Below are 22,404 nucleotides of genomic sequence, written 5' to 3' on the forward strand. Positions count from 1 at the left end.
AGCCCCACAAATCAAGCCCTCCAAAAAATACAGCCACCCCAAATGAGTTCGTACTTTGTAAACTCGTTCTCAGGACGCTATCCTAATGCCCCAGACTATCAGCTGCTAAATTATGGGACCGCCGGCAGTTCCATGAACGGATCTTATAGGGATCCCGGCAACATGCACGCCGGCTCTTACGGCGGCGGATACAACTACAATGGGATGGATCTGAGCATCAGCCGTTCAGCCTCGTCCTCCAACCACTTTGGGGCGGTGGGGGAGACCGCCCGAGCCTTCTCTGCCCAAGCCGCGCCGGAAAGCCGGTTCAGACAAGCCTCCAGCTGCTCCTTGTCCGCGTCCGACTCCCTCCCTTGCACCGGCAACAACAACAGCAGCAGCAACAACAACAACGGCGGCGGAGGGAGCAGCAGCACCACCACCACCACCAGCAACAACAACAACGGGGAAAGCCATGGAGGCAAAGCAGCCTCGTCTTCCCCAGCCGACCAAGCAGCAGCAGCAGCAGCAGCCGCTGTAGCCACCGCAGCCTCTGCCTCGGTCGGCCCGGCGGGCACCGGCAGCTTCACGGAGCTAGACGAGACCAGCGCGTCCTCCGGAGCCGAAGAGAGCGGCTCCCAAGTCAACAGCAACGGCGCCCGAGCTCCGCCGGAGCCCCATGCCACCTCCACGCCGGCCCCAGAAGGGCAGAGCCCCCAGATCTTCCCCTGGATGAGAAAACTTCACATTAGCCATGGTACGGGCGCCTTTCTTGCCATTGATTTAGATTTATTCCTCGTTCTTCTTCTTATATCTATCTATCTATAAATGGCTGAGCTAGATCCAGGAGAAAGAGGGCGGCAGGTCAGATTGTGGAGTTGTGTATGTCTGTGGGGGAGATGGTGTGCTTGGCAGGTCAGATTGTGGGGTGGGAGGAAGAGATGGGAAATGGCCAGGGCAGACCATCCTCGCCTTTTTTGTTGATGGCTTCCCTTTCTGTTTCCCTTTCCAAACGGCCTGCATGACATGACTTTATTTCGTATCGGAAGTCCCCCTCCCCACTTCTTTTTTTTAAAAAAAAAGGGGGGGGTAGTGGGTTAGTTGGGAGACAGTTAGAAGATGAGAATGACAGCAATAATAATAATAATAATAATGGTGGTGAGACTAATGGACAGGAGGGCTCTCAAATTTCTCTCCCCTTCTTAATAAAAAAAGGAACAATAGGTTAGCTGGGCGACAGACATCAAGTTAGAAGATGAGGATGACAGCAATAATAATAATAATAATAATAATAATAATAATAATAAGATGGTTAAAGTAATGGACTGGATTTGAGGGCTCTGAAGTACCCCCCCCTAAAGAAAAGGGAATAATAGGTTAGCTGGGCGACAGAGACCAAGTTAAAAGATGAGGATGATAGCAATAATAATAATAATAATAATAATAATAATAGTGGGGGGGAGTAATGGACTGGACTGGAGGGCTCTGAAGTTTGTCCCCCCACCCTTCTTAAAAAAAGAGAAATAATGGGTTAGCTGGGTGACAGAGGTCAGGTTAGAAGATGAGGATGTTAGTGACAGCAATAATAATAATAATAATAATAATAATAATAATAATAATAATGAGAGAAATGGACTGGACGTCTTTTAAAATAGTCCAAGTGTGAATTATTGGAGGAAAGAAATGGGTGGAGGGATTGTGAGGGGGGCAAAAGACAGCTGTGTGGGGCACAGATGGGTCTGTCGACCTTCTCTTCCCCCCCCCCCCCCCCATTTCTCAGCGCCTTATTCTCCCACAGATATTAGTAGTAAGGGTTGTGACAAGAATGGCCAGGTCTTTGCCTCCTCCTACACTAGACAATTCAATGAAGGAGGCAAGAGTGGCCGAGTATCGACTAGGTTAGCAAGTCCCTGCCAAATTCTCTGGGGCTGATGGTGGTGAGGGAACTCGAAGCACCAAGAATTTGGAAGGTGGGCAAAATCGGGTGGGGGAGGCCATTTCAGGAGGAGGAGGATCAGAGAGACAGGGAGGATGCGACCCCATTTCCAGAGAGCTGCTTCCTCCCTTTCGCTCTGCCTCTCTCTATCTGTTGGCATCGATCTAGAAGCAGAGCCAAGATCAAAGGGTTAGAGAGGATCAGAGGAAAAGAAAAATGCTGCCTTGAGTCCCCTGACTTGGGAGTCAGAAGCACTGGCACTTAGTAGAGTGGACATCCCAAATAAACACGCTTGGTCAAAACTTGTCACAGAGTCAGAGGGGGGGAAATGGCAAGGCAAAGGAGACAAGAGGAAAAAAGACAAGAGGCCAGGTTGCAAACAGAGAGAGACACACACAGAGAGACCCATGGCTACGTAAAATTCAGGTGGAGGGGGGGTGGTCAGAGGTTTCAAATGAGGGAAATTTGACTTAGAAAAGGTGGGAAGGGAATCTCCAAGGAAGGTTAGACTACGCCGGTCAAAACTTGTCACGGGGGGGGGGGGGGGATGGCAATGCAAAAGATACAGGAGAGAAGGGAAGGAGGCCAGGTTGCAAAGGGAGAGACACAGAAAGACTACGTAAAATTCAAGTTGGGGGAGGGGGTCAGAGGTTTCAAATGAGGGAGACCTGAGTCCGAAAAGGTGGGAAGGGAATCTCCAAGGAAGATCTTCTTCGGTGGCGGGGTGTCATTTTGCAAAGGAGGGTAGGAAAGAGCTGGATCACCTCTCTCTCTGGGTGTCTCTGGCATGACATAAAATGCATTAAAGACTTAAGGCGAACAAGCCCCCCAATGTTGCCCTTGTGATATTATTACTATTATTGTTATTATTACTATCCAGATATGACTGGACCGGATGGGAAAAGAGCCCGCACGGCGTACACTCGCTACCAGACCCTGGAACTGGAGAAGGAGTTTCACTTTAACCGCTACCTCACCCGCCGAAGGCGAATAGAAATCGCCCACGCTTTGTGTCTCTCGGAAAGACAGATCAAAATCTGGTTCCAGAACCGGCGCATGAAGTGGAAGAAAGATAACAAACTCAAAAGCATGAGCTTAGCGTCCGGTGGCAGCGCTTTCCAGCCGTAAATTCAACCCCGGAAGGAAATTATGAAGGAATAGAAGTGGGTCGGGAAGGGCATGGGGAGAGAGGGAGGGTGGGAGTTGGTGGAGAAAGAAAGAAAGAAAGAAAGAAAGAGAAAAAGAAAGTTTAAAAGCAAGCTAACAAACAAACAAACCCGACCGCAGTGGTGTTTTATTTTTTGGTTTTGGTTTTAAAGTTTGGAGTACTGTAAAGTGAAGCACTTTCCATTCAGCATGCTATTGACTCTTTTTTTAAAAATAAAAATATATTATTACTATTATTATTATTATTAAGCAACTTGCGTGGTACTGTTATTCCAGGACTGTGTCCTTTGCTGAGGTTTCCTTCCTTCCCGCCTTTAAATTAATTCGTGAAAATAATAATAATAATAATAATAATAATAAATGTTGTTTCCAGAGGCTTCTTTAATGCTTTAGGTGTTCTAAATGTTTGTGTCCGTGCTAAATGATACTTTCTGGAAGACGTTGGCATGTTTTGTTTTTTTAATTTTGGGGTTGTTTTTTTTTAATGTGCGCTCTTTAAATGTTATAACTTATTTATAAACTGCCGAGGAGAAGGAAAAGATGGGCTCTTTAAAAAGTTGGTGCCTCTGGGGAGGTGGGGAAACCTATCATTTCTTCCTTCTTCTGCTCAAGTCCTGCAAGATCCATGGCAGGAAAAAAAGTTGAAGACATCAACTACGACCATTTTTTTGGCCTTTGAGGGGAAAAAATACAATATATCTATCTATATATAAGCTCCTGTAACCTTTCTGTCTTTGAAATTGTCAAGTCTGTGATTTGGTTCATATTTGCCTGGCCTTGTTTTGACCCAAAAGCCAGTTCTGAAACTTTTTTTCTTTTCTGTTCTTTTTGTTTGGAGAGAAATAATAATAATAATAATAATCATAATTAAATGTGAGTGAAGTTCACTTTAAAAAGGGTATACGATTGGACCAACCATATAGTATGTCGAAAATGTTTGTAAATACTAGAAATATTTCTGCAGTGACTCAATAGGAAGTTTTAGTGGGCAGGGTGGATTCAGTGTTCTGTGTGTCTCAAATGGCATTTGTCATGTCTAGCTGCTTGTTCCCATCTTCGCCAAGACGCTTTTCGTATCCGTTTGTAGCCTTAACTTGAAGTCAAATAAACGTTTCTCCTGGCCAGAAAAATACCCTCCTTTGTGTTTCTTGAGATCACGAGGCTGGAAAAAGACCCGGCCCTAAAAGTTTGCTCTTAAGCGAAATACATACTCTCAGGGGGTGAGAAAACAAAAACCCTACACACATTCACAGAAAGGGTCTTCTCAACATTGCCTGGCCCATCTGCTAAGGCTTCCTCGGGGGCATTTCCCCCAACATTTCCAGCTACAGGACACACAATCACCCCCCTTTCAAGACCTTGGAGCTGCGGAACAGGAAAACACATCCCAGAGAAAAAGAAAACAAGCCAGTTGTGAGGTTCTCAAAACTTTCTTTCCTCCCTTTATACCCCGACCCTGCCACCCCTTGCACTGGACAATAAGTCCCCACATCTTCCCAAGGCCTTTGCCTCCAGGTAAGTTGCCAAGAAAGTCCACAGACCAAACATAATGGAGAGTTGCAAATGAACTTAATTCAACATATTGTAAACAAACAAACAAACAAACAAAAAGCCTTCTGAACTGCACAGCTGAGTATGACAAACTGTTAGCTGTTGTAATTATATTGTCATTACTAACGCCGTATACATGTGTGTGTACATAGACTTCGAAGCAGGAGTGAAAATCGCAGTTGCCTTAACTTTCGTGCTGTTTGCAAAAGAGATAAGTTAAGTAGTTTCCAGACTGCACACATCTACAACCCATCTTTCCTTTCTTTCCTCCTCCTCCTCCGCCAACCCTCCTCCAAACCGCTACCATTAAACTCTCACTTTTTATTTTCGCAACAAGGAAATTAGTAGTTGCAGCTACCCTTACGTTATAGCTCAGAGCTGTCTACTTCCGAAGTAAAAGTGGTCTTATAAACTTACCCCGAACTCTTTGGTTACTTCTTAAAAGGTTTTGAGAAGGCTGATGTGTGAGTTGTCATTTCCCCAAACAACCCGTTTTCTCGCCTTCTCTTGAATACACAAAGATAGACAGACAACAGAAACACACACACACACAGGCACATATATTTCACCCCTAGCAAAAGTAAGTAAGTATACCAAAAGTGGCTGTGACATTAAGATGTCAAATGGATAGGGTTTTATCTAGAAGTTAGATCGTAAAAATCGCCCAGACCTCAGCCAGATACCCCCTCACTGGCTCTCAAAAGTCACGTGAGGTCCATAAAGTTAGTTTTATGGTTTTGGGGAGTTGACAATGTACAATATATTTCACATTCTCCAGAATGTTAAGTGACATTTTAACTGCCTTGCTTTGGCTTGGAAGGGGGCAGGAATGGAAGAGCACATTTCCCAGGCAGATAAAGGCTTCTCCTTTGCTGGAATAGGCGGCACTGATGGTTCAGTGTTTACTCGAAAGAGGACTTAGAAGCTGCTAACCTTAAAAGTAAGTTTCTTTTTTGAAATACTATCTGCTTAAATGACTTTTAAAGGGCTAGATGGTTGTTATAGATTGGGTGAGGGGGAGCGGAGATGAAGGGGAGGGCTATTATTCCTCCCCTCTCCCAACTTCTCTCTTCTGTAGAGAGTCTTAAGGCAACTTGGGCCCTATTGGTGTGCTCCAATGCACCAATAGGTGCAGCTTAAAGGAACTTGGAAGTATAGGATTAGAGGAAGAAAGGAAAAGCTCAAAAGTATTCCATAAAAATGAATGGCAATGCCAGTGCGGAGTGCACCAATGTTTCTGTTGGCGGGTGTGTGTGCGCGCGCAGTAGCCTTATAAAGTGCATGGAGGAGGCTTTCAGTTCTTGGGAGTCTAGAGATGTCAAAGGTTTATGCACCCTTACTTAGGAAAGAGCCCCATCAAAATGGGTGGGAGTGATTTTTACAACCAAACTTGAGCAGAAAGGGGTGGTGAAGCTGAATGTAGGTTTCAAGAAAACCCCTTCTGTGTGCCTGGCCTTTTAAAAATCCTATTCGAGTTTGGATGCTCCTATATTCTTGGATCCTATATAAGTTATTAGGCATTTAGACTTTGTGAATTATAAACCTCACCCTACCGCCCCTTTCCCCATGGATTTCAAGGTTCAGGAAATTTTGGCCTATGCAGTCCCCCCTTCCCTGTTTAAAACACATTTATGTCATATTTCCTCCCTTCTTCCACATTACTTGTAGTTGTCCACTTGTTGCACCAATACTCCTTATGGAAAAGGAAATATATTTCCGTTTCCAAGCCTTGCACAGCCCTCTGCAATCTATGTTCTCTCTGAAGTAAAACTTACCATCACCCCGCAAGGCTCAATGAGACTTCGTTGCTGCTGTTATGTGCCTTGGCTTGGACTTATGGCTATCCTATCCTAGAGTTTACTTGGCAAGATTTCTTTTTCAGGAGGTTTGCCACTGCCTTTTCCTAAGGCTGAGATACTGTAACTTACACAAGGGCAGCCAGTGGGTTTCCATGGCTTAAACCCTGTCTCCCAGAAGCCTAGTTCAGTAAACTGTGCCACATACTGCTATGTAGGCCTGCATAGATTAGTTGGTTGAATGATAGGTAGGCTGTAGTCCTATACCTGTTTACCTGGAATGACTGGGATTTACTTCTGAGTACAGATGTGTTAGATTGCTGGGGAAGGTTAAAGAGATCAGCCTTTGTTTCATGGGGAAAACTCTTATCATCTCCACTTGGATAGCCTTAACAATTTAAATCAATGCCTTTAGGCAAAGGACAGAGAGGGGAGGGGGAAGATTTAGCACCCAAACTGTTTTAAAATACGTGCCAAGTCTTCATCTCTGAATAGACAAGCATTCATGATAAAGCTAAGTGGCAAACACTTTCACGAAGGGGCCTAACCAGAGGTTGAGTAGGTAGCAAATGGCTGGTAGCCTTTTAAAATCTCTTGCTTTTGAGAATGGCTTGCCATAAAAACATCCAGCGCTGGGCTTGAATCCATTTGTCTCTGGACTTTAAAGATTTCTGTTTAGAAGCTGTGATTTGTTTTTCTGCTTACTTTTGTTGATGGGCAGCAAATTTAGGTATTGCAGCTCACTGAGATCGGAGTAGAACTGGTTAAATTTTAAGCCTCTTTCTTTATTTTTGTTTTCATATTTGGGTTTGCAAGAAGGAGCAAGGGACTGTGTAGGATCTAGGATCCAGATAAGGCTGTAGCCTTAGGCTTAGGATTGCAAAATGACAGCTGCATTCCTTACATGTCAATGAATATGTCTGGCCCTATGCACACTCAATTGAGTAAGCCCCTGTTTTGAGCATGGTGGGATTACTTACGAGTAAACCAACATACGAGTAAACCAGCATAGGACAGAACTGTAGATCGCAATTCCTTCTGCCATGGCCAGCAGCAGATCTGGTAGAAGTTTATGTCTTTTAAAAGCATATTTACATTTTGGTGGGGGGTTTTTTGTGTTAAAAGTGGTGCTTAAAGTGGCTTAGAACAAGATTAACTTTAAAATCAATTGAGGAGTAAATATGGATGCCTCTGCTGTTTCCCTAGTTCTGTTAGCCTATCAACCATCCTCATTTTCAGAGGCTATAAGAAGCCAGCAGTTTTCACTCATTTGAAAGTCTTGTCTTTCAACTTTACAACTTCATTTCCTCTACTTCAAAAGTAAGTGGGTGGGTGGGTCCCATTTTCAGACTTGAACTGTGCAGTCCTCTACTACATATGCTCGCCAGGCAAGGGAAATGTGTCACATAACAAACAATAGGAAAATAAAGGGCAGAACCCTTGAGCTCGTGCGCACACCCACACACACATCCTACTTCATTTAACTGGATCAGTGTAAATATCTCAGAGACTAACTAGGAGACACAATGCAGCCAGAGGTTATCCTGCAAGCATTCCTGACTTGGGGGGAAAAAGCACCATCCATTTAAACAGATATTCTGCAAGAGAACCTCTCCCTGGGTTGGTGGAGGGGGTTTTAAGCTTTAGGGGTGGGAGGTGGAGACAATCTTTGCAATTATTATTTTGGCCCCTCTTTCTTTTCCCTCTTCCATTCTTTTAGAATTTTTTACATCTGCTTCACATTTGGTAGACACATGTATTTCAATGTAGCATAAAAGGCACCATTTTAGCGTTTTCCCCTCCCTTTAACCACACTGAGAGCATTCTACAGTGGTGTTTTGAAAGACTGTCGCCCTTACTGGCCTGAATACCTGCTTGGCACTGAAAGTCTATGGGGTGAGGGGTGGGAAGGGGTGGATTGTGTGAGAGTCTCACTTGGATAGCCAGAGGGATTGTGTCCTCTAAAACCTGGTTCAAATATTTGTCTAAGACTGCCACTTTGGTTTTGCGAGGCCTCAGGCCATAATCCAGCCACAGTTTAGCACTTTAAAGCCCTATTGCTTTCAGCAGGGCAACTCCTTAATAGTGGAATTCTATATAGGCTTACTCAGAAGCAAACCATATGGTGCTTTATGGGACTAGCAAACTGAACATCTCCTGTTGAATTAAACAGGACCTTTAAGAACACAGTCTTACACACCTGGACGCAGATACAAGTCCTACTGAATTTAGTGGCGTTCTCTCTCAGATGAATAGGTATAGGATTTCAATCTGTATGTTTAATGTTGTTGGAACTAGAACATATCATAACCCAGATTGGGTGCGTGTGAAAGTTTATAGGGTATTTGGCGGCCCCCTGACCACTGTTTATAAATTGGGAGAAGCAAGTCTCAGGAAGGACACTATGTGTATAAATGGCATTGTTTTCTGTTCATATTGTTTTAATTTCAAAACAGAGAGAGAGAGAGAGAGAGAGAGAGAGAGAACAGAAAGCCTTATGACCGAAAGCATTTTCACCTTCGTTCCTAGCATTTCTCCTTTCCCCAATATACCCCCCCCCCATCTTTCCAGTTTTCTTTCTCATTTTCTGGCTCTATGTTCAACCCATCCCACCTTCAACCCTCTCTACTCCGTGCCTTACATACCTGCACTTTTCTACTGCTGTGTAATGAAAAAAGATTCCCCACTTAGGACAGAAATTCTAGATGCCCTGCTGAGAAGTAAATCTTTGTATTTTATTTTATTTTAAATGGGATTTACCTCTAGGGAAGCTTGCATAGGATTGTTGCCTTAGCTGAAAGTAATGCACTTTTCAACGTGGTGGAACCTACTCCTGAGGAGACATGCTCAGACCCTGAAGTCAAAGCTAGTCGTAACTCACACCCTCATCTAAGACCAGGTCCCCATCCGGATGATACCTGTAGCAAGGACTCAAAAGAACTGTGTCCAGTGAGGTCCCCTTCCCCCTCAACAGCCTTCCATGTGAAGTCCAGCCTCTTTGCCTCTTGGACTGGTTGCATCTTGTGCCCCTTCGTGCAATTTGAGACCCTTTTCTTGGAAGGCAGCACAAGAGAGGCCAGCCCGAAACAAAAGCAGGTGGTGTCTCCCTTCTTTGGTTCTGTGCTGTCCAACATTTCTAGAAAAGAAATGAATGTGGGAAAAACCAGAGAATCTGTACAATTAGTCTGCAGCCCTACAACGAAGCCCCCAGGCCAAACAACATTTGGTAGTAAACAAAGGAGTCTGACCACACTCCTAGGGAAGTTAAACGTTGTCTTTTTTGTGGGGCTGCCATTGCTGTTTAGAAGATGGTTTCAAGCTCTCCATAATTCTATCTCTGGAAGCTTATTTTGGGTGTATCATGAAGGGACTAGGGAGCCACAGAGAGAGGTCAGATTTTTTTAAACTTCTTTCTAGCCCTTTCCTTCTTTTGCCAATCCCTGTTTTCCTCTAGGATTTGAGGAGATCTTTATGGAGGCATAAACAGGAAGGCTGCTCTGCGCAGACAACCTGGGATTTTTACACAAAATTCCTTTCCCCTATTGTAGTCCGATGTTGTGTTATTATGGCAGGCAATAGTCAATTCTCTGATACTCCATGTAAACAGGAAAGGGAAACACTCATAATATATACTGCACTGTTTCTTGCGTGCAGCAAGCCATTTCTGTATCGTGTATTTTCATTATTATTATTATTATTATTGATGAAAGTACAAAACCCAATCCTTATTCACCTATCCTTTTTCTTTCTTAAGTTTCTCCTCAGATTTAGCTCTGTTTTTCACAGTACAAATATCACATAGTAAAAGTGTTAACTTCTTTGGATGGGAAGATGGAGGGTCCAGTGCCTACCTATCTGTTAAAGACTCCAATTCCTAACCTATTCACATGGAAGTAAGACACAAGTCTGTTGTTCATAGGGTTGCATTTGTAGTAAAGACACGTTTGTTTTCCTCCTAGTAAATCTATTTCAATTCCAGTGTCTGGTTATTGCTCTAACCAGACATTGCAAATAATAATAATAACAAGCACACTTTTAAGTATCCCAGCCCCTCCCTCCCCAATGATTACAGACTTTCCCAAAACAAAAGTGGGTCAGTCTATACTTTGCTTTTTTAATCTTTTCCTATTAATCTTCCCAATCTATCCATACAAATGGGAGAAGGGGGGGTCGTGGTAAGGAGGAGGAGACAATCTGCTCCAGACCAGCCAATATACACCTCTCTAAGTAGTACGTTTGTCAGGCGACAATAGTTGACTTCTTGACCACAAAAGGTCAGATCCAATGTTCTTTGAAGTCAATGGATAAACTCCCCTTGAACTCTGTTGGCCTCACGATAACCAGTCCACCCTATTCATTGGAGGCGCATGTGTGTGGATAAACCATTGTATGAAAACGTCCCCTTTCACACCGCATGCAAGGCACACACACACACACCTTCTTTGCAGCCAGCAGCTATCTACTCATAATGCATGAGTGCAACCCACCCAGATAGATATATTTATTTTGATACAACTGTTTAGGAAGTGGGCTGTAATACACAGAAAGCTTGTGCCAACGATAAATTTGTTAATCCTTAAGGTGCCAAACAGGCTTAGTTGCTCTTATAAAGATTTACTATGGTATTGCAAACAACCAGTTTACTTCTCTTGTTTCCTCTTGTTTCGTGGCAAGAGCTGGACAGTGTTCTTAGAAATCTGTAATTTTCAGACTTTTCATATCTTACTTTGAAACCATGTCCATGAATTCAAAATTGGACCAGCATTATCTGGGAAATATGTCCACAAGATGGGAACTTCGTATAATTATTTGGATTTGTACCTTGATTTGGATCTGTGGCTCCATATATTGGGACCTGCTGATCCATATCTTTGGATTCAGTGGGATTCCAAGCTTTTACACAAATTTTTGGTCTGTGAGCACACCCCTAAAAGCTTATGTTTACTTAGCCCAGCTTCCCCGCATGCCTTTGGTGACAACCAACAACTATAGGATATTTTGGGAGGGGGTGGGGTCAATACTGGAAATGTAGCTTTCAGAAGAGACTGAAGGTCAGCTGTTGGGGAGTAAAACTCCCACGCAAAGCTAGGCCGAGGAGCATGTTTTTGCAAAAGGATGTAAAAATATTTTGACAGAGTGAGTGAGACAGTGTCCTTTAATAAGGAACAGAAGGGGTATTACAATGGTCCCTGGGTTTCTCTGAAAAGCACAAGGGATAGATGGAAAAGTGCAAATAGACCATTTGCATCTCCCAAGATTTCTACCTGCTACCTGTGCTGGATATAAATAAGTCTCCACAATAGTGATCCCAAGGGAGATCCTGAGCATTTGGCCCATAGGATCTTTTCAGAGTGATTTGGATGGAATAGGAGGAGAGAGCCTTTATTCTCCCCTCAACATACTTGACTATGGGTTTAGGACTGTCCACTGTCATGATCCCTTAGACTCAGACACCTTCAAACCCTAACTTATATGTAGGCAAATACCATTGAAACCAAAGGGATTTAAACTGCAGCCCTGTTCCACTGAACACATCATGGCTTACTTCAGAGTGAAGATGGGTAGGTTTTCCATACATATACAATATTTGTCCAACCAAGGCTATACATCTGTCCATCCATATCACACACCTCACAGACACTATTACTATAAGATATATTACAGGTGTATTTTCACAGCCACTGACAGTATTGTGCTTGAACCTCTTCTCTTTTAAAACAAATTAAAATACAAACAAAATGTAGGTCCTATGGGGCCTAGGATCCTAATAGTAGGTCCTGTTATTCTTAAAATAATTGAAATAATCACGTTTACGTTTCTTTAAAATCATTAAAAAAGCAACCCGGATTTTGATAGGTTTAAGGTTTCCTCCCCTCTATTTTTCTCTCTCTCAATCTCTCCTTTACAAGAACCAAAAGAGAGAAAGAGAGAGGAATTAAAAAAACTGTGAAAGGATTTTAATTAAGAAAATTAAATGAAAAGGAGACACAAATGAGTTGTGTTGAGGGGCGGGAGGGGGGGAAGGGGAAAGGGGTCGAGAAGGAAGCAAAGCAAAGCTATTCCGAACGATTAAATCGCCATTTTAACAGTGTAATGGGGTTTGCATACAGAAAGAGGGGGGACGGCTCTTATAGCTCATCAATAATTCATAGGAGCTTGGGATCATTCCCAGGTCAGCAGACAGAGAGGTAAAGAGCAGGCATCTTTGCAGGGAGAAAGAGGACCTCGCCCCCTCCCCAATCAAGATGCAATGGGTGACTCTTCCTCCAGGAGGACAGGAGTGTCCACAGTCACTTTCCCCAGTCTTTGACCCCTTCTCCCTTCCCCCCTTCCCTTTTGTAAGCTTCTCTCCACATTTCCACAATTCCTAACCCTCTTCGTCTGCTGTTAATGGTGCTTTCAAAAGGGCATGTAGTAGTAGTTGTTCTTTTTTAAAGAAATGTTGTTTGCGTGACAAGAACCTAAGACCAGACCCAGGCACACTGTTGGATCAGGATCTAACCTCTGATTCCTTCCTCCCTGGAGCAGCCTTCTGGCAAACTGTTGTCACTCAACACTAGTGTCCCTCAGTTCCTTAGGAAGAAAAAAGAGGGGGAAGGATAGTGGCGATAACCTAAATATGAGCAACACTTTGTGCGGGGGGGGGGGAAGGAAAGGAGGATTGATAATATTCCTTTTTAAAAAAATTAAAATTAAAATTCATACAATGAATATTATACAATACATAAATCTATCTATCATCTATCTATCTATCTATCTATCTATCTATCTGTATATTTCCTACTTTCTATTATCCCAATATCTTTTATATTTCATCTCAGTGCTCCCCTTCCCAGGAGCCATTTACACCCTTATATTCCATCCAAAATCTCAGTTCCTCTCATGGAGGTAATCTTCCATCTTCTTTTCTCAATACCTTCCTCAATAAATTCTTTCCAAATTCCATCAAAGTCACTTCTTTCCCATTTTTAACCCCCCCCCTTTTTAAACTTTCAGTCTGTATGTCAATTTCTAATTAATTGCTAATTTCCATACCTCTTTATATTGCTAAAGAGGATTAATAATATTCCTAATTAGATTAGGAGGTAGAGAATTCCCTCTTTCTGTGGTGTTGTCATTATTATTTTTATTATTTTATGTATTTATATCCTGCCTTCCTCCGGGTATAAGGAGGATATCTATGTAGATTTTTTTGGGGGGGAGGGAATAAAAGAGGGGATAAAAAACTTTACCCCGTATTTTCCTTATTTGATTTTGTTTTTACTGCTTTCAAGTCCACTCCGACTTAAGGTGACATTATTAAAGTGCCTTCCTTGCAAGGTTTATTTGGAGGAGGTTTACCATTGCTTTCCTCTAAGGCTGAGAGAGTGTGAGGTTCCCAAAGTTACTTAAGAGGTTTTTATGGCTGAGTAGAGATTTGAATCCTGATCCTCCCACTCATAGTCCAGCTCTCAAACCAATGTATGCTGACTCTAGTTTTTCTTATCAGTGATTTTTATATAGGCGTTTTTAAAATCTGTGGTTCATCTACCCAAGCAAATAGGGTTTGGGCTGTCCGTATAGCCATTTTCAATTGCTGATTTTCCTTTGCTCTCTTGCTCCCCTTTCCTCTTGGATCGTGACAAATTGTAAGCCTTGATAAACTTGGTAAATCATGATGTACAGGGATTTACATCATATAGGGAGAAAGGCTCTATATAAATGTGATGGAAAAGGAAGGAAGGACACTGGCTTTCTTGCTCATTTTTGTTTGTGTTCCTTCAAGTGTCTGTCCACTTATGGTCCATAGGGTTTTCTTAGGCAAGGAATACTCAGAAGTGAAGTCAAAGGCTTTCATGGCCGGCATCCATATATTCCTCTCTTCTAGAACATGGTCACATAGCCCGGAAAACCCACAAAAAAACTCAGAAGTGAGTTTACCAGTTCCTTTCTCTGATATGTAGCCTATAGTACTTAGTATTCTTTGGTGGTCTCCCATCCAAGTACTAAGCGGGGCTGATGCTGCTTAGCTTCCAAGAACAGAAAGATCTCCTGCCTTTAGGCTCTTTAGGACCCGTGAAAACGCTAATATTTGAAGACAGAATTTTGTCCCACAAGAAACCAAGGCTTCCCAACCAAATAGCTTCAGATAACCTCCTGTCCAACTGTGAAATTATACTCCAAACTTCCCTGTCTCCCTCCTTCCACCTTTCTTGAGATTGCTTTAATACTGGTTTTTTTAAAAGGCATTTTGCAAATTAAGCCTACAGGTTGCTTCCCCGTTTTATTTTTTGCAGTCAGTCCAAAGGCACATGCTAAAAAATGACACTGGTTTCAGGCGAAAAGGTTGCACTTCGAAAAGGGAGCTTCCTCTCACGATGGGATTCAGTCTGGTTCCTAAATTCGATGGGGATTTCTCCAGAGCAAGTGCTCATAGGAGTGTAACCACCTCGAGTCTGTCTGGGGTGGGTGGGTTAATTCTTTGCACAGATATCTTTTCCTGGTGGTTTGGGCTTGGGCAACAAGCCTAATCTTCTGAAATGTATTAAAACAAGGTCGAGTAAAGGTTTTGTTGTGGTTTTGCACGCGAAGCACATAAAACTTCCCGGGAAATGAAAATTTACAGCATAGAATAAGGAGGGGGTGGGGAAAAATGCGTAAAACCGGTAAATCTCAAGGCTTGTAACAACTCAGTATAACCAGTAGAGCTCGCTTCAGACCAATTCACCGCAGCTCTCCACTCGTACTTTCCCCATGCCAGGTCTCTGCAAAAGTCCCCCTGACCTCCGCTAAAGCCTCGCCCTGAAAAAGAGGACCCCATCCTCCCCGTCGGGTTTTTAAACAACAAAAGATCTCCCTTTTCCTGCAAGGATGCGCCTTCCTATATAGCTAGGAATGCAGCTAGGAGGAAAGACTAGCTAGCGCTTGGAATGGCTAACCTTCCTGCTCCTTGCATCCAGATGGACAGAAGGAAGGAGAAATCATTCTCAGGGTTTCGATGCCTGAGAATAAAAAGCATCTCCTGTCCCTAAATGCGGAGACGCCGGAAAGGGGAAGGCAAAATGCAGATTCGGGATGGGTTCTAAGTCTGGGCTGCAATGTAGGGAGGAAGAAAGAGAAGGAGAGGGATCTGGAGAGCTTTTTTTCCTGAAGCCTGGGGAGGTGGATATGGTCTTCGGTGGATTGGCTAGCACGCCATTATAGCTCCAGGGGTCAAAAAGGCGAGGGTCAAAAGTTTAGGCGGTGCGAGCCTTGTGTTTGAGGCTGATAGACTGGGTGTCAGTGCTAAAGAGGAGGAGGAGGAGGAGGAGGGAGGGAGGGGTGGCGTGGCTGGAGGGGAGGAGGAGGAGGAGGAAGGGGGGATTGGGGCGAAGGAAGAGACCTCCCTTGTTTACTGATAAGAGAATACGGTCGTGAGGTAAGAGTTAGGAAGTGTGGAAGCGAATCACAGCATTTTCACGGACTGCCTTATAAAATGGCGGTGCTGGGGGGGGGGGGATAGTGTGTGTCTGTGTGCCTCCAACTCTCTTCTCGACTTGTGTTGACCCCCTGAATTTCATAGAGTTTTCTTTATCAAGCAATACTCTCAGAGGTGGTTTGCCCGGATCCTTTCTCTGAAAGGTCCCAAACACACACTGCAGAAATAATCCAGTTTGAGACCTCTTTAACTGCCCTGGCTCAATGCTAGGGAATTCTACGCACTGTCGTTTTGGGAGACATGTAGCTTTCTCTGTCAGAGAGCTCTGGTGCCACAAGAAACTACAATCCCCAGGAATCCTTAGCACTGAGCCATGGCCGTTGAAGCTGTCTCGAAGTGGATTATGCCGGCAGTGTGTTTTGGACCTATATTCCAGAGAAAGGATCCGGGCAAACCACCTCTGAGTATTGCTTGCCAAAGAAAACTATGAAATTCAAGGGGCCAACACAAGTCGAGAGGATTCTTTGGCGGTCTCCCATCCAAGTGCTAACTAGGTCCGACACTGCTTAGCTTCCAAGATCAGGCTTCTAAATGCAGCCTGAGGTGGCAGTAAATGAGGTGGTCCTATTTTAAGATGGTAGTGCTGTTGTCAATGTCACTGGCCTCCTCTACCTCTCCTCCACCTGCTTTCTTCAGCTCCCTCTTTTTGGAAGCAGAGTTTCCGAACACCTTCGAAAGGTCCAGTTCTCCATTGAAACGAATGGGAGCAGCCCAAGATCCCGATAGTGGGTCTCTCTCATTCATTGCAATGGCGAGTGGACATTAATATTTACTGTGGGATTGTAACCTCGGGACTGTAATTAGTTAATCAAGACCGTTCCACACAGGTTTATGGTTCCGAAAGGTTTTTTTTTTACAATTGGCCTGGCTGTCATCCATTAAACAGTTTTAATATAGGGAAACTATAAGAAGCCATGTGTTGCTGTTATTATGTCATGTAATAAAGTATGGTTACGCAGTGAATATTTATCTCATAATATTATAATAGCAATAATCATTGTAATCTTCCCACACACTCCCATGGGGAAGATTATTTCAGCTAAGTTAAAGGTCTGCCCTAGGATTGGAAACATACTCTTTGGATATCAAGTAACTTTAAAACGCATATTCGAATATTATAGTGAAGATCAATAATAATAATAATAATAATAATAATAATAATAGCAGCAAATAAAATTTTATAAAGGAGATAAATATATTGTTATAGGCAAAACTTTTAAGAGCCTCTTCTCAAATAGAGAAGGGATTTACCTTCCAATCTTATATATAAACCTACTTGAGAGTAAGTCCCCATTGAACTCAATGGAATTTGCTTTTCAATGGCCATATATCGGACCACACAGTTAAACCTTAGAGGTTCAGTTTTAAAAAATTCTGTTGAAATTAAATTAAATTACATTGCCCTTTTTTCAGCGCTTTCGATTCATTTAAGCAGTATGTAGATGGGAAATATTCATCAGATTTTCCCCTTAAACTGAATATTATACTATAAAGGGGGAAACCCAGAGGAAGTTCTCCTATGTAACTTCCTGGCGGACCCTTCCCTAAAGTGCAGATCAACTTTTATAGCTTCACAGATAAAACAAATGATTTTTGCATTTCACAAAAGACATGATTGTGATACCGTTTTTCTAAAAATCACAAAACAATACAATCTAGACTGTATTAATCAAAACCCTGTATTATTAATCACTTTTTCTGATGGTCCACAGCCTGATTCTTGATTGTGAAGAATTTTTGAATTATTTGGTGTCATTAATTTATTTACGTAACTTGTATCCTGCAAACAAGCTTTCTCTCTCTCTCCTCATAGAAAGACTGTTCAGAAAATAGGATCAATAAATATTATACGTTTGCTTTTTCTTTTGATAAAGAGATGCACCTTAAAAAATGCAGTTCTAAGATATCTCATACTCCAGACTCAAAAATGGGGAAGGATTGTCCACTTCTTTAAGGGATTACAAAATATTGGTATTTGAGTGTAATCGACTAATTAATAAATTACTTAGTTAGATAGCAGAGAATCTAATATTCGATTGGTTGAAATATTTTAAACCATTGTGAGCGAGAAGGAGTGGATTCCATCATCCCCATCCCCTTTTTTAAATGGCTAGGTAACTCATCACTCTTTGACAAACAGCCCTTTGGATTTATGCCTGCGTGGGTTGGGGAAGAATATCTCCTCATTAGAAATATTGCTACTTAATACACTCGCAAAAATGAGGAATAAAGTAGGCGAGATTAACGTCGGAGGTCATAAAATACACTTTCATTTCGAATGAAAGAATGGTCTCGCCATTCCGAAGACAGGCTAATAGAACAGCGAGGAGGGAAATTGTATACACATTCACCTTTTTAATTTCCTTTTTTTAAAAGCAAAGGTATACAAAATCACCCTAGGTTCCTTACAACCCACCCGCCTTCAATGCTAACCGATGGGGTTTAACCGATTTAATGCCTCTTAAACTGGAATCCCACTTTCTATCCCCCCATATGCAATATGAGTAGGGAGAACCTAAACTAAGACAGAATAAGATGAACCAGAATAAGATAAACCAGGCTGGGTAGAGGCCAATTTATTGACCTCAAGTTCCTAAAGTCATTTACTTGGAAGCAAATTTAATTGCGAAGGGCATCGGCTTACAAAGAAGCTTGCTCCGGAATCGGGATGCTAAGCCGCATTAAAGACCAATAAAAGCTCCAGCCCTAAGGCATGTATAGACCTAAATTCTGTTGTTCGTTTTGACTAGAGTAGACCCATTCAGTCAAAAGGATTTGCCTAAATGTTGACTCACCCAGTCAAGAACTGGTTGGATAAATCTAATCAACTGGATACCGGCCATAATCTCGATTTAGGGCGATGACGCCTTCTTAGGTCACTCGTTTTGATAAATTCTTGACTGAATCCAAACCACGGTGGTTAGGATTGTATACAGATGTGTGTAACTGGGAACTGGGTTGGTCTTAAATCAAACTGCGAGAGGAGTATGCAAAGGCTAATAACCAGTTCCTAATCCGACCCGGTAGCTCTTTAACATCCACTTCCATAATTGATGTGCTTAGAGTTTAAAAATAGTTGGAAATTTCCCCGAAATGTGCCTCCAATATTCCCACTGGGTTGCTGAAAGGCAAGGAAATGTTTTAACGTGCCCCACAGGCGCATCTGGGTATTAAGGTGTGCAGGAAGCGATAAAGGCTCGTTTTTAGCGCCTTGCGTGGTATTTATAAAATATCTCTCTAAACTGTCTACCGTTTAGGAATAACTTAAGCAATCCATCCCAGGCGCTTTTAATTACTCAGCTTATCCCTGAAGCGCTGTCCTCACCACTCCAGGTTTGTGTAATAATAATAATAATAATAATAATAATAATGATAATAGAGGGCAGAGAAGGGTGGATAACCATTTCGTTTCAAGGCTGCTATTTTCCAGGTACAAATTTTATGGCTAGGAGGAAGCCGCTAACCTAGCTACTAACCCAACCTGTCTCCTCCGAACCCTTCAATCTACCTTTTTATTTGCTCTCAAAGTCCAGCCTTAAGAGGAAGAAGAAAGTAGGGAAGAAAGGGTGAGGAACCACTAGGTCCCAGGCTACTGAACGGATCTTGAAGTCCAATGCGAAGCCAAAGGATTCGTTATTTCTGCAGGGTAATGAGGGGCCGGTAACTATCATTTCATGCCAATTGGTCTTCCTTTAGCGACCTGCCATGCTTTACCTGTCTCACGTGTTACAGTGTCACGGTGGGGACGTTTATGTATGTGTTGTAGTAGGAAGGAGCATTATAAAGACAGCCGAACAATAGTCGTCACAGGCCTTGAAAGCTCAAATTGTCACCATCCCTTCCTTCCTCCAACCCAAGCAATCTGTCCCTCCAACACATTTCCTTCTAATTAAATCATTGGACGGGGGTGGGGGGATGGGGGGGAATGTGAGTTAAAGTTAGCTAAGGTTCGTCTGAAACCTCTATATTGCACTCTTTCCCCAAGAAGAAAAATGCCGGAAAATTTAAACCAATGCCCTTCCTTCTTTCCTACTCCCTTCCCTCCTTCTTTCCTTCTTCTTTATTTCCTCCCTCCTTTCCTCCTTCCCTCCCTTTCTTTCCCCTTTTCATCCTTCTTTCTGATAAACCACATTACTTTTTTATTTATAGCAGGAAGAAGCCTCTTTCCTCTACTTTTTATTTCTTACTACAGTAGTTCCTGTTTCCCTCGGTCTAGACCTGTGACATAAATGTAATTTTAAAAAAATTGCCACCCAAGTGACATATCAGCTTTGTGTCTGTGAGAAAGAGAAAGAAAGAAAGAAAGAAAGAAAGAAAGAGGGAGGGAGATGTGTGCAAGGTACACACACATTGACATACATGCACTCATTTTTTATGTAGGGTAGGAAGCACAAACAGAAACACAGATATACACATTCGAGGACTTCTGACTCTTTGTAGGGGTAAAGCTGTGTACTTCTTTGTACGGGTAAACCTCTTTTTAGCCTCAATACATCGGAGATAGAGGGAGGTTTAGGAGGGAATGGACAAAAAGTCGCTGGCACTATGGAAGCAAAAGCCTACATTACAATCCCTGGCCGTGGCATCTCTCCCCCCACCCCACACTCCCGCCCCCACCCCTGTCCAAAGTAATGACCTGGGTAAAATTCAATATGACCGAGCGAACTATGCAAGCGTATTATAGCAAATGCAAGGGGGAGAGGCCCGGAGTGGGGTGAAACTCAGGTCAGCGCGTCTAACAAATATTAAAATGTTGGAGGCGCTCGGGACACGCCTAGCTGTTTAACAAAGACTGACAAAGTATGGAGATTAATACGAAAACTTGCGAGGATCCGAACCGAAAAAGCTCAGTTAGGCCTACGACTCCCAACAAGCCGGTAGCCAGCCCTAGACTTTAAAGAGACTACGCTTGGGGTAAAAAAAAGAAAGAAAGAGAGAGAGAGAGAGAGAAAGGAAGAAAATAAAAAAAGAAAAGAAAGCGAGAGAGGGAAGAGAAAGAGATTTCCTATCGGGGAAAACAAACTAAGACTTGGACATGGAGGAAGGGAAGAGGCGACGGAAGAGTCCAGCTTTCTGGTTGGTATTGCGGGTTGTCGGTTGTGTCTGGATGGTCTGGGAAAGGCAGTTGTTGTGTTGTCTTGGAAAAGTCAATGGCTTTTCACGGAGGGTTCAACTTGGGGTGAGGGATGGGGACCATTTCAGACGTGTCTCTACCTTGGGATCCGGGAAAATGAAGCAGGGAAGAGGAGGAGGAATTGTGGAGAAGGGGTGGAAGGAGAAGGGACCCCCCCCCCCACTCCTGGTTCTTTGGTCTCAACGTAGAGAAAGGAGAGTTAAAAAGACTCGGGAGTAAGCTTATTGTACTCCTTTAGAGCTCATGGTTAGATCGAGGAGCCGCAGAATGGCAGGTTCAAATGGCAGGTTCCCATGGCCGCAAGGGCAGTGCTTGTACAAGCAAAGCCCTGAAATAAGACAAGGGGGGGGGAAGAAAGGGGGGGCGAAAGCCCCATGCCTGGGGAAGTTCTCCTCCCCAAGACCCTGCTAAAAATGAAGCGGATTGGGCGCATTGATAGAACTCCATAGAGAGTTGGAAAAGAACCTGACAGTTTGGTTATCTTACAGTCTTTCAACACAGTACTAATGAGTTCCTGGCAGGTGCTTCGCCCTGGTGTGCGTTTGAGCTTGTTTCTGTCTCTTTCTCTGGATATGTGTGTGTGTGTGGTGGGGACTTCTCTGGAAAGCCCCACCTTTCCACTTTTACCTTGAGCACAAAAGGTGTGGATGCTTTTTTTTTTTTTGGGGGGGGGCAACTATTGCCCAACCGCCTTCTTCGTCTCTAGCTTATAACTTTTATGGCGATCTGCTCTTAAGGCACAGGATCCTGTGGTTCCCTTCTGCTATCACACTCTATGGTTGGAGGGCTTCATTAACTTCTCTCTTTGATATGCAGAGAGGGAGGGGGAGAAAGAGAATTTGTCTTTCCAAACTTCCGCTAAAAAGTTGAGACGTTTTTATGAGAGCAATCGAAAGTGTCGAAAAAAAGAAAAGCGATGGTTTGGAAGAGGGAGGGGGCGGAGGAGGAGGAGGAGGAGGAGGAGGAGGAAGGGTCTATGGGCGAAAGGGATGGGGAGGGGGCTTCCCTTCCCTTTCAATTTCAGGGCCGCAAGTGTGTGTAAGTGTGTGCATTTTTATTTATTTTTTGAGACAGCAAAACAAGAATCGGGAATTTCTCCTAGACGCTAGGGGTGCTGGTGATACCGGGATGAACCCCGCGATCGTCTGTTTGTGCAAGGGATGTTTACAAACCATGAAGAGTATTTTAAAGGAACAAGGGAAGGAATGGGCCCAAATATTCGGTTCCAGCCATGAGATTTGGCCAGGACCGATAGAATATAAAAGGGCTCCAGTCCAAGAAGAACAGGAGAGGAGGGTATCTCAAAGGTGTAGCTGGTAGACTTTCCTACTCGGGGAGTGATCTCTTGGAAGGAAACATCTTTTTCCTTTTCCCCCTTTGAGTA

At 43.2% G+C, this 22,404-nt stretch overlaps 2 protein-coding genes across 2 annotated transcripts in view; both read left to right on the forward strand.

Annotated features, from left to right (window-relative positions):
- LOC149309069 (homeobox protein Hox-B5-like) lies at positions 1–4,198 on the forward strand. Its single transcript, XM_089531733.1, has 2 exons — positions 1–736; positions 2,796–4,198. Exons 1-2 carry the CDS (start codon positions 43–45, stop codon positions 3,041–3,043), a joined length of 942 nt encoding a protein of 313 aa, XP_089387859.1. The 5' UTR covers positions 1–42; the 3' UTR covers positions 3,044–4,198.
- A 16,187-nt stretch (positions 4,199–20,385) lies between these two features.
- HOXB3 (homeobox B3) overlaps positions 20,386–22,404 on the forward strand; it is a 56,393-nt gene continuing 54,374 nt past the window's right edge. Inside the window, exon 1 of the mRNA XM_089531732.1 lies at positions 20,386–20,962. The gene's annotated coding sequence lies outside the window, so the exon portion shown is untranslated. The remainder of the gene's footprint in view (positions 20,963–22,404) is intronic.

The sequence above is a fragment of the Sceloporus occidentalis genome, unplaced genomic scaffold (assembly GCF_023333645.1).
Source record: "Sceloporus occidentalis isolate IW3139 unplaced genomic scaffold, rSceOcc1.0.p SCAF_7, whole genome shotgun sequence".
Taxonomy (NCBI): Eukaryota; Metazoa; Chordata; class Lepidosauria; order Squamata; family Phrynosomatidae; genus Sceloporus; species Sceloporus occidentalis.

Bases quoted from the DNA above. Each gene is read 5' to 3' on its own strand.
- LOC149309069 (XM_089531733.1), top strand. From the start codon at position 43: ATGAGTTCGTACTTTGTAAACTCGTTCTCAGGACGCTATCCTAATGCC. The intron at 737-2,795 runs GTACGGGCGCCT...ATTACTATCCAG, and splicing joins AAAACTTCACATTAGCCATG to ATATGACTGGACCGGATGGG.